The sequence below is a fragment of the Otolemur garnettii genome, unplaced genomic scaffold (genome assembly GCF_000181295.1).
Source record: "Otolemur garnettii isolate 467f Iridium unplaced genomic scaffold, OtoGar3 scaffold00008, whole genome shotgun sequence".
Taxonomy (NCBI): domain Eukaryota; kingdom Metazoa; phylum Chordata; class Mammalia; order Primates; family Galagidae; genus Otolemur; species Otolemur garnettii.
The window spans coordinates 10,420,679-10,433,223 of record NW_003852403.1 but is presented as its reverse complement, the minus strand read 5'-3'; the positions used below and the strand labels follow the sequence as shown (position 1 = coordinate 10,433,223).

The 12,545-nt window shown below is 39.3% G+C and overlaps 1 protein-coding gene and 1 pseudogene across 3 annotated transcripts in view; both read left to right on the top strand.

The window, feature by feature from the left end:
- Window positions 1-3,497, top strand: part of SAMD8 (sterile alpha motif domain containing 8) — a 64,459-nt gene extending 60,962 nt beyond the window's left edge. For 2 of the 3 annotated variants that reach the window (XM_023509635.1, XM_012801331.2), the window contains exons 5-6: window positions 2,714-2,864; window positions 3,145-3,497. In XM_023509635.1, the coding sequence (XP_023365403.1) occupies window positions 2,714-2,864; window positions 3,145-3,449 (456 nt within the window). In that variant the 3' untranslated portion in view covers window positions 3,450-3,497. Of the gene's footprint in view, window positions 1-2,713; window positions 2,903-3,144 lie in introns of those variants that run through there. The other variant, XM_023509634.1, reaches the window with a different exon arrangement.
- Window positions 1,114-1,674, top strand: LOC100963788 (annotated as a pseudogene).
- Window positions 3,498-12,545: the final 9,048 nt, after the last annotated feature.

Genomic DNA, 12,545 nt, shown 5'->3' with positions numbered 1-12,545 from the left:
TCAAAAAAAAAAAAAAAAAGTAACTTCTCAGGGCCGAGCACAATGGCTTACACCTAGCACTCAGAGGCTGAGGTGGGTCAGCTGTCTGAGTTCACAGGTTTGAGATCAGCCTGAACAAGAAGTGAGACCCTGTCTCTAAAAATTGCTGAGCACTGTGGTCGTTGCCTGCAACCCCAGCTACTTGGGAGGCTGAAGCAAGAGAATCACTTGAGCCTAAGCGTTTAAGGTTGCTGTGAGCTATGACACTGTGGTACTCTACGGAGGGTGACCACAAAAGATTCTGTCTCCAAAAAAAAAAAGAATATCATTTCTAACCCTATACTCATTGAAGACCATGGAAGAGCCAAACTGTGTGCATGTGTTTAGTACCTTCTCTTTCTTTTTCTCTGTTAATAAATTATTCTCCCTCTCTTTCCCTCAACTGAGGCAGAAAGGGAAAGCTGGGCAGTGTATCAACAGGTGAGATTCCTAATGAGATTTTGGGGTCTATGATAATAAGGTTGTTTCTTTGGTCGTTAGCCATGGTAGAATGTTTAAGACATGGGGCTTTAGATTTGGACTCCTTGGGTTCAGATCCTGCTTACCAGCTGTGTGACCTCTCTAAGTCTTCTCATCTGCGCAGTTGAATCACTTCATGGGATCGTTGTGGAAATTAAATGCAATAACACATAAAGCACTTAGCAGCATGGCTTGCACCTAGGAAATGCACATAAATTTTAGCAACTTTTTGTATCATTATTATGTACATGTATTAAATGCCTTTTTTAAAGTGACTATCCTTTTTTTTAAAAGGCAATTATCATTCAAACTCTTCCTCAGAATAGGTTTTTTTAATCTTATGTGTAAGAGTTGGAATTAGGTTTGGCTACTGATAACTAGAAATTCAAAGTGACTATGGTTTTATAAGCACCCATTAGTTTATTCTCTTTCATAAAAGAAATCTGCACTGGGCATGGTGACTTGGGCTTGTAATTCCAGCTACTTGGGAGCCAGAGGTAGAAGTTCAAGGCTGCAGTGAGCTATGATCAATCTATACTACAGCCTGGGTAACAGAGTGAGACTCTCCCTAAAAAAAAAAAAAAAAGGTAAAAGTAGGCATTCCAGGTCTGGCATAATAACTTGATGGAGTCATTAAAAACAAAACAAAAGGAGTAGAGTGGTGGCTACGGAGGTGGGAACCATGGCAGGACAAGCATTTAGAAAGTTTCTTCCACTCTTTGATCGATATGGTGGAAAGGTGTGCAGCCAAAACTGTAACCAAAGGAGGCATTATGCTTCCAGAAAAATCTCAAGGAAAAGTATTGCAAGCAATAGTAGTGGCTGTTGGGTCAGGCTCTAAAGGAAAGGGTGGAGAGATTCAACCAGTTAGTGTGAAAGTTGGAGATAAAGTTCTTCTCCCAGAATATGGAGGCACTAAAGTAGTCTAGATGACAAGGGCTATTTCTTATTTAGAGATGGTGACATTCTTGGAAAGTGTGTAGACTGAATCAATCACTACTGAAAAGGCATTGACACGAGGCTGCCCATTCCACTGACGTTCTGAACTCTCGCATCATGTAAATAATTTCCATGTCTCTCTTTTATAATAAACTGATGATATCTAAACTGTTGACATCCCATGTCAAACGTTTAGTTTCACTGTACTGATATAAACATTTCCAAATAAAAATATGTAAATGAAAAAACAAAACAAACCTCGTATGATTCTTCCGTTTTTCTCCCCTGCTATCCTAATATTTGGCTTGTATAGTCAAAGCCGTTTTGTAGTCCATGCTGGCTGCTGGAGCTTCAGCTGTCATGAGTCTGAGCTGCAGTATAGAAGAGGGAAAGGGGAAAGGTAGCAAAGACTTCCTCCAAGCTTTCGTCTCTTTCCTTGATAAATAGCCTCACCAGAAATCCTTTTTACTTCTGTTTACATTTTGTTTTATAGAAATTAGTCACATGGCCACACCTGGCTACAAAGGAAGCTGGGAAATGCAATGTTTTGGTTGGGTTTATTGCTACCTCAGTATATTTGAAATTCTGTTATCAGTGAAGAAGGGAAGAACGAATAATGAAAATTGAATGGTAGCCATTGATCTTTATCACAGCCTATTTCTTTTTGGCACGAACAGCCCTCCAAACACTATTGTGATATTATTATTGTGTTAAAAAGTTGGAGATGTTTTTGTGTTATAATGGTCTTTTTATTGTAAAGGAACTCCTAGTAGAGGAATTTGAACTACAGTGTTTTCATTTAATTACCAAAATATTTCTGAGTATAGTCAAACTTTACCCACCCATTCTCCCCTCCTCCTCCCCACCCCACCTCCTCAACCCCAGGACTCTACCTCTGGGTAGAGTGCTGTGGCATCACAGCTTACAACAACCTCCAACTCCTGGGCTTAAGTAATTCTCTTGCCTCAGCCTCCCCAGTAGCTGGGACTGCAGGCCCCTGCCACAACGCCTGGCTATTTTTTGGTTGTAGTTGTCATTGTTGTTTGGCAGGCCCGGGGTGGATTCAAACCCGCCAACTCTGGCATATGTGGCTGGCGCCTTAGCCACTTGAGCTATAGGCGCCGAGCCTACCCACTCATTCTTGAAGTCTTCCCAGAATTAGACTGGGGACTTGGTTGCTTTAACTTAATTCCATTTCTAAGTCATTCAGAATGGATGTTGGGAAGCTCCCACCTTCCTAAGCATTTGAAGCACTAATTCCTAGCTTTCTTTATAGATATATGGCAGTGTATGGGAGAAATTACATCGGGCCTTTGCCATTTGGAGTGGCTTTGGTATGACCTTGACTGGTGTTCACACTTGTGGAGATTACATGTTCAGTGGCCACACAGTCGTTCTGACTATGCTGAATTTTTTTGTCACCGAATGTAAGTATCTCTTGTGTACTTCTGTGCATGTCAGATAACTAGCTGCAGAAGTCTGTGGGAAAGATTTTGGGTAACACAGCTTGACCTAAGAAACATGTGAGTGAGAAGCATTAGAAAGAATGCGGTTTTAAAATGATCTTTCTGGGTGGCACCTGTGGCTCAAGGAGTAGGGCGCTGACCCCATATACTACAGGTGGTGGGTTCAAACCCGACCCTGGCCAAAAACTGCGAAAATAAATTAAAAAAAAAAAATAAAATGATCTTTCTGTCCTTTTCCTAGATACACCAAGAAGTTGGAATTTCCTGCACACTTTATCCTGGGTTCTCAACCTCTTTGGAATCTTCTTCATTTTGGCTGCCCATGAACATTATTCCATTGATGTGTTTATTGCCTTTTATATCACAACAAGACTCTTTTTGTACTACCATACCCTGGCCAATACCAGAGCATATCAGCAGAGTAGGAGAGCAAGGATTTGGTTTCCCATGTTTTCTTTTTTTGAATGCAATGTTAATGGCACAGTACCTAATGAATATTGTTGGCCATTTTCAAAACCAGCAATAATGAAAAGACTAATTGGATGAAGACTGTATCTTTGTAATGAGTTCTAGATTAAATATGCAGTAGTTGTTGAAAATGAATAACTTTACTTTCTCCCCCTAGATTGTTCCTGTATGCCTTGCTTTTTGGCTTATATGTTGACAGAGTAAAGTTTCCTGTTCTGAGCAAGGCTATGATTACAAGAAACAAGAAAGACTATTCAAGAGTCCTTACATAGCTGTTTGAACAGAAAACTTAAGTAGATGTTTTCTGCCCTTTCTTTTTAGGAAGACACAATATTAGGCTGTTACTCTTACCTGTTAAGTATTTGCTTATTAAAATTAAGCAAATCAACTTAATCAGTTTGCTGGTTGAGGGATTTTTATTGATTTCCAGTAGGACTGTAGTCAAATATTTTTCAAAGCTCATTATTATTATCAAAAGAAAAAACCATACCACATGAGCAATAACTGTTCTTTGAATTACTCTCTGTGTCAGTTTAAAAAATGCACTCTGGAAAGTAATCTGTTTTATTGACAAATAGATTTTGCCTTCTGAATCATCTTTAAGAAAAGTATGCTGAGCATACCAGGATGCCTGGAAAAGAAAAGAATGAAGTGACAGAGTACATAGATGAGTATGCCATCAGTCTCCTCTAGCATTTTTCACCAAAGATGCAACAAAAGATGCGGTTCCTGTTTTGTTCTGAGGGTGCAGTATGACCATCAGTAGGAATTCATGAGGGGAAAATGGCTGTATCCATAAAAATAAATTGGCTTAATGTTAATAGTATAGTTATCTGGAACAATTTTTGTGTTATAGTTGTTAGATAGATGACAGCCTAATTTTATGGTTTTATAATGATGTTATTTAGTGAGCCAAATAGGAGTGTTTTATCAGATGTTAAAGTTCTTGTGTCGTTAAGTAAGGAAGCATGCATGCAAAGAATTTTTTCTCCTTCTGAAAAGAAATTTATAGCAAGTTGCAGGCATAACATAGATTTTTGGTTATTAAAATTTCTCATTCTTGGCCATCTGTAGTAAACAGTTTCAGTGATATTTGGATACAAAAAAGTGTTGTTTTTTCTTTTTAAATACAAGTGTGTACATACATTCTTTCTAATCTTAATTTGGCAGTCAGGACATGATATAATTTAACTGCCATTTACAATGCTAGAAATTTAGTACCCTAAGTAATTTAACCTCAGTGATAACATTTGCCACCTTACTTTTAATGATTTTATATAATAGTTATGACAGTAGGATGGCTAAGGAATTGGAATTTGAGCCCCAACTACTTAGCTACTTAGAATATTAATTGTGTAGTTTTTACTTTCCATTTTAAAACAAGGAGTTAGAAAAGGTGCTGGCATACTGAAATCTGAAACAGAAGAAACATACAGGCCATACAGAAGAAACTTGCTTCTTCCTTAACTGAGTGAAAAATTTTATTTTTGCACTTTGAGTCATAGTCCCACCCTATATAAGCTACAGCTGAATGAACTGGGTAGGAAAGGAAATTATGCAAACTAGTTTCAGCCAGTGCTGAATGATCCCAATTTGGGTCTGCTCTGAACATTATTTTTTATTTCTCACTGGAGAAATGGCACGAGACAATTCAAGTTTTATTATGCTTTTAAATTTCACACTTTAGAATCTCAAAATATCTTAAATTATTGATTCTATCATATGCTAGGAACAAAAATGCCAACATCTCATCTAAAGAAATATCATAGGCTCGGCGCCTATAGCTCAACCGGCTAAGGCGCCAGCCACGTACACCTAAGGTGGCGGGTTCGAATCCCCAGCCCGGACCCGCCAAACAACAATGACGGCTGCAACCAAAAAATAGCCGGGCGTTGTGGCGGGCGCCTGTGGTCCCAGCTACTTGGGAGGCGGAGGCAGGAGACTCGCTTGAGCCCAGGAGTTGGAGGTTGCTGTGAGCTGTAATGCCATGGCACTCTACCCAGGGGAAAGCTTGAGGCTCTGTCTCAAAAAAAAAAAAAAAAAAAAAAGAAATATCATAATCATGAAAGGTGAAGGGTATGCCAGTTGAAGTGGTTTGACCCTTGAGGTCAAAAGATGTGTTACTAACATTTTTTTTTTTTTTTGCAAATGACAGAACAAGACTGAATTTAGCTAGGAATATTAAGCCAGGTGTTGTGGCTTGTATTCATAATCCTGGCTACTTGGGAGGCTGAAGTAGGAGGATTGCTTGAGCCCAGGAATTCAAGACCAGCCTGGGTGGGAACCTGTCAGCAAAAAAAAAAACCAAAAGAAAAAGTATGTCAGTTGCAGTGTTGTGCCTGTAAGGCCCAGCTGTTCAGAGGCTGAGGCAAGAGGATTGCTTGAGGCCAAGAGCCTAGAGAATGTAGTATGCTATTATCACACCTATTAATAGCCACTATGCTCTAGCCTGAGCAACATAAGACTAAGACCCTGTGATTTAAAAAAAGGTTAAATAGCTATTAACATCAGTCTTCTTCTTTCATATGGATTCTATTCTAAAACCTAATAGAAAAATTAATGTAAATGACTTTGCAGAGCTATTGACATTGAGAGTGCCTCACAACAGACTGCAATGAGGATTGTAAAATAACTTCACAACTTTGCGTTTATTCATATCTGTTTTGAGAAAAAGGTAAGCTAGACTTATAATTTATTATTTTAATTATTACAAGGCAGTGTTTACATCAATTAATCATCTCTAAGTCTCTTTCTTGGAAAGCTTTGAGACAAAATTATTTTCAATTTTTCTTAAACATTAAACCTGTATTTTAGTTGCTTTTTGTTTTGTCCAAAAATTTCTGTATATTTAACTTTGTATTTTTTTCTTGTTAAAATTTAAACCATAATGAAGATAGTATTTATGTTTACATTTTGGGTGTGAATGTGGCTAGGTACAGAAGCTACATGCCTTTGGTCTACATATTTTTTGACCTTGTATTTAGCTCTGCAGCTACAGGCTAATGAGAGGCTCACAGCACTGAGACTTCAGTATAGAAGAAACAAAAAGGTTTTTGGTTTGGGGATGCAAACTGGAGGTTATGTTGCAAGTCCTTGATGCATTTTCTGTGTTCCTGAGACCGTGTTGCACTCCAACCCCCCTTCCCTTTCTTCTTTCTTCTTAAGACCAGGCAGGGTAGTGCTACTGAAGGGTGAATGAAGTTTGTAGAGAGAAAGAAGTTTTGAAGAATCCAAATTTGCTGTTATCACCAAATAATTGGGGGAAACCTCTTTTGGTTATGCTGCAGAATTCTCAACATGGCTATCATCTCTGTAGTTTTCTGTAACCAGAATTGCTAGGGCAAAGATACAACTTCCATACTCTGGCTTATTTGTATCCTTTCAAATTAGGAAGCTATGAGCTTAGCCTTAGAACCAGTCAGTAAGTGTGGGCTATTAGCAAGAAAAACCCATTGACTGAAAGACAAAAAAACCTATTGACTAAGAGACCTGCTGGTAGTGTGACTCTGATCCTGCGAGTGGTCTTTCCTACCCTATACCCGCCTAAATATTATACTAAGAATCCCAAAATGCTATAATTTGTAAATTGAGAACAGAGGAGCCAAATTCTTTTATAGCTGATAAGATACAGTGTTTTTTGGAAGGCATTCATAATATTCGTTAAGTCATATTCATAACACTAACCTGCTTTGACTGTTTTCAGTAAAGGGTGATTTCATCATTAATTTCATAGTAAGCTTTAAAAAAAAGGATTCTAGATCCAAAATGCTGAAGAATGTTAACCATATTCTTGTTTTAAACTCTCTGATTTAATGAATTTAATTCTTTAATAGCCTTTTGTAGACTTGGGTTATCTGCTACTAAAATTAATTATAGTACAGTCATCTGTCATTTCTTTGACATATTCAGGCATTTGAGCCAAGAAAACTCTTGTTTAGGATAGTCCAGTTGCTTTCTTAAACAGTTTTGGTTTCATTAGAGAGTTTCAAAGCCAACAAAGCTTTGTCAGTTTTAATGCTAACTTCACCTGGCAGTTTAGACAGTATATATTAAAAGGTTTCCCCGCATTACCCCTATACTTCTGTGGAGAAGAATTGTTGGTAACATGAAAGGTCAGAATGCTTCAGGTCACCATTAGAATAGAAAGAGGTTAAGCTGGTTTTTGTTTGTTTCCTCCCTGTGTTTGAGTAGGTTTGAATGGCTAAGATTAATATGAAAGTAGGTTTTAGTCTCCCTCTCACCTCTCCTGGGTTGAAAGTCACAAATTTCAAATAACTAAAATGTGAACAGTTACTTTGTATTAGTTTGGTACAAATATCTATGAAATCTATAAGACATGTTTCAGCTACCAATAAGTTATTTTTTGGAATACATTCTACCATGAATCAACCAAAGGCCTTTCTATTCAGTTGCAGCATGAGAAAAGTTTGTGTCTGTATGGCAGAAGGAACATTATATTAATTCATTGTTATTTCAGGTCTGTTTCAATGTGAACTACTGGGTTGTCTGGAGAATTGAACATAGCCAAGCAATATTATCAGTTAGTGATATCATCTTTAAAATATTTAGTTTTTAATTTTCCATTCAGAGAATCTATGGATTATTAGGACAATGAAGTATTTCATTGATATGGAACAAGGGAAGTAGAAACTGGTATTTAATGGGGGAAGCAAAGTTACCTTGGTCTAAAATGGGCATGTTAATTTTGAGAATTCTACCTAAATGTCTCCCTATCCACAGAGAAACTAGTATTATTTGAAGATGTGAAAGTTCCTGTGGTAGCCATACTTTGAAGCACAGTATTGTACATAAGTAAATATCTTAATTCTAAATTAAATCCAGATTCAGCTAATATATATTATTTTATATCTTTGTTGTATTAAAATGTTTTGAAACACTAAAAATAAAACATTTGAAAGTTGGATTGCAGTTTCTTATTTAAATAGCTTTGTGCTATTAGGGCAGCTGGACTATTTTTTATACAGTGAATTTTAATGTTTGCAAATGATTGACCTCTGCCACTCTAAATGTCTAGTATCTAGTTCCTGTATTTACTAACTCATAATTATCCACTAGATAAGTGATTTACTCATTCCCCTTTCTTTTCTGTAAACTAGAAAAGCAATGTTTCCTAAGGGTATTAGAATAGCTATAAGACGTTTAGAAATAGCCAGGCATTGTGGCAGGCACCTGTAGTCCCAGCTACTCAGGAAGCTGAGGCAAGAGGATCATTGGAGCCCAAGAATTTGAGGTTGCTGTGGGCTAGGACACCACGGCATTCTATTGGGGTGACAAAGTGAGACTGTCTCCAAAAAAAAAAAAAAAAAAAGGAAGTTGAGAGGTAGAGAAGGGAAGCAAATAACTACTTATTCATGGATATATTAAAGTTTTTTAGGCTGGGTGCAGTGGCTCATGCCTGTAATCCTAGCAATCTAGAAGGCTGAGGCAGGTGGATTGCTTGAGCTCATGAGTTCAAGATCAGCCTGAGCAAAAGCGAGACCCCCATCTCTACTATAAATAGAAAAACTGGGGCAAAAGTATCTCTTGAGCCCGGGTTGGAGGCACTCTACTCAGGGCGACAACTTGAGACGCTGTCTTTAAAAAAAAAAAAAAAAAAGTTTGTCACTTAGTTTAGCTTTTTTAATTACAGATTATGATGAACAACAAAAGGTTTGTTAGGGGTAGCCCTGTAGACCTGAACAGAGTAGCTAGAATGCTAAGCATTGTCTCAAGTACAGTCCGGCATCAGTTTAATATATGACTGAGCTTGTCTTCTATGATTGCTGCTAACGTATAGCCCCTGTAGTGCTAGCCCTGCTGGTCTTGCTTAGGAATTCTGCAAAAGAATAGTACAGAACAGTCCTAGAGGGAGCTTGATAGAATAGCAGATGCTCTGAATGTAGACTCTGAGGACGTGGGTATGAGTTGGATTGCTGCAACTAATTAAATCAGGTTTTCCTTCAAGCCTCCAGTTAACCCTATATATTAAATGGAAAAAAATGCCTACCTCGTAGGTTATATAAAGGGACAGATTATGAAAGTAATGTAGCCTTGCTGGCTCAGTATTAAATACATAATGCTGAAATATTAGTTGAATTTAGTAAAACTCAATAAAGTCTATGCCCCAGTGAATTAATAATCTAACTGGAAGATATCATAAAGAGACATTCAGGTGCCTGTAGCACAGTGGTTCCTGCGCCAGCCACATTCTTCAAGACTGGTGGGTTCAAACCTGGCCGGGGCCTGCTAGACAACAATGACAACTGCAACAATAAAAAAAATTGCTGGGTGTTGTTGGGCGACTCTAGTCCCAGCTACTTTGGAGGCTGAGGCAAGAGGATCACTTGAGCCCAGAGTTTGAGGTTGCTGTGACAAAGTGAGACTCTGTCTCAAAGAAAAAAAGAGAAAGACATTTATTGCTTGAATAGATGGGTAGTTTTAAAACTGCTAGCTGAACATCTTTGGGGTAGGAAAAGGGAGGTGGAGCTTTCAGTTCACTTGTACCATTTTCTTTCTTTTTGGGGGGGGTGGACAGTCTTATTATGTCACCCTGGATAGAGTGCCATGGCATCACAGTCACAACAACCTCAAACTCTTGGGCTTAAGTGATTCTCTTGCCTCAGCCTCCCAAGTATCTGGGACTACAGACACCCGCCACAGTGCCTGGCTATTTTTTGGTTGTAATTGTCATTGTTGTTTGGCAGGCCTGGGCTGGATTCAAACCCACCAGCTCCGGTGTATGTGGCCAGTATGCTAGCCTCTGAGCTACAGGTGCCAAGTGTATTTTTTTGTTGTAGTTGTCGTTTAGCTGGCCTGGGCTAGGTTTGAACCTGCCAGCCTGGGTGTATGTGGCTGGCGCCCTACTCACTGAACTATCTGTGCCATTTTCATCCAGAGTTGGAGTTGTTTACATTTGGCTTTCCAAGTAGACTTTCTCTTCAAACAGGGCTAGGATTAGGGAGGAAATATTTGGAAACCACTGAGGCAACAGTCAAATTTACACTCTTCCCCTAGTGGTAGGTTGGAAGAGAAAGAGCTCACTGAGGACTAGGGGAATACTCACTAAGCATGTGAAACTTTTACTGAGCTCTCCCTGAAGGGTAAACCAAGTACATGCTCGCATGAGTTCAAGACCAGCCTGAGTAAGAGCAAGACCCCATCTCTAAAAATGGGTTTGGTGGCAGGCACCTGTAGTCCCAGCTACTTGGGAGGCTGAGACAAGAGTGTCAGTAGAGCCCAAGAGTTTGAGTTTACTGGGAGCTATGACACCACGGCACTGTGCCAGAGGCTACAGGACAAAGTGAGACTCTGTCTCAAAAAAAAAAAAAAAAAAAAAAGGCCAGCAACCTGGGAGGCCATGGTGGATGCATTGCCTGAGATCACAGGTTTGAGACCAGCCTGAGCCGAAGCAAAACCTCGTCTCTAAAAAAAAATAGCTGGGCGTTGTGGTGGGTGCCTGTAGTCCCAGCTCTTTGGGAGACTGAGGCAAGAGAATCACTTGGGTCTAAGAGTTGGAGGTTGCTATGAGGTATGACATCACGGCACTCTACCGAGGGTGACAAAATGAGACCCTATTTTCAAAAAAAAACAAGTCTCAAATGATAGCTTCAAGGACCTCTACTAGAATAGCATTATACATAAATGCTTTATGTTCTCCACTCACAGGGCTCCCTATAAGAGACAGAAATACAAAACCACCATCTGTTCATATTCCCACCTTAAGAACCCTGGAACACACAAGGAAGAAAATATCTGCACCTAATGGTTTTTTATATAGGCTAATCAGCAGCCTTCATGTATACTTCAAAAGGACATAACATTTTGTGGGTTTTGTTTTTTTTGAGACAGAGTCTCATTGTGTCTTCCTTGGTGGAGTGCCTTAGTGTCATAGCTCACAGCAATCTCCAGCTCTTTGGCTTAAGCAATTCTCTTGCCTCAGCCTCCCAAGTAGCTGGGATTACAGGTGCCCACCATACTGCCTGGCTCCTTTTTGATTGTAGTTGTCATTGTTTGGCAGGCCCCGGCTGGATTCAAATCTACCAGCTCTGGTGTATGTGGCTGGCACCCAAGCCATTGAGCTACAGGCACTGAGCCAAAAGTATATAACATTTGAACTTAACTACTCCATGAATACTGATTTTGAAGGCATAGCCAGACAGCACCTTGGTGGGAGTGGCACCTGTGATTCTTACTATTATTTTTAGAAGATTATTAGTTTTAAAGGAATAATTTATAAACGTGATAACAGACCACATACTAATAACTGTTTTCCTCCCACCCCTGTGCCTCAGCCTTTAGTTGTCCAGGAGGCAATTATTTTAACTAGTTTCTTGTGTGTTTTCCCAAAGGTATGCTATGCATATGTGTATATATACAATAGAAGCTCTGTAAGTGATCACCCAAGGCACTGTAACAAACTGGTTAATATACAGAGGTGGTCAACATAAGGAACTAGGCCTGCTGTATTGATATGTACATGTGGTGCAGGTCCAGTCTATGAAAATTAGGTCAACTTAAGGAGGCAGTCAATGTAGGGAGATGGTCAACTATGGAGTTTCTATTGTATTTTAAATTTGTACATTATTTATGGGCCGTGCCTATGGCTCAGTGGGTAGGGTGCCAGCCCCATATACTGAGGGTGATGGGTTTGAACCCAGCCCCAGCCAAACTGCAACAAAAAAATAGCTGGGCGTTGTGGCAGGCACCTGTAGTCCCAGCTACTCAGGAGGCTGAGGCAAGAGAATTGCCTAAGCCCAGGAGTTAGAGGTTTCTGTGAGGCCACAGCACTCTACCGAGGGCGATAAAGTAAAACTCTCTCAAAAAAAAAAATTTTGTACATTATTTTATAAAAACTGTAGCATACACATGTATATACATATACACATATGGTTTCGCACCTTGCAAATTCACATGTTCACTCACTTCTAGCCAAGAACTAAGGATGCACTTCAGTTGAATAAGTTGGGTTTATTGGTCATTGCAATAAGGGGGAACACAGGCCATGGTGAACTCTGGGGCATCTCAGCAGAAGATCATTGTAGGGGATGGGTTATGGGTTTGGGGTTAGGTGGTTTGGGGAGAAGGTGTTAAGGAAGTGGGAATTTGCTTGGAATTAGAAGTTCTCAGAGTATGGAGGCATTTCTATGATTGTGTATCTTAATAGATCTTAACAAG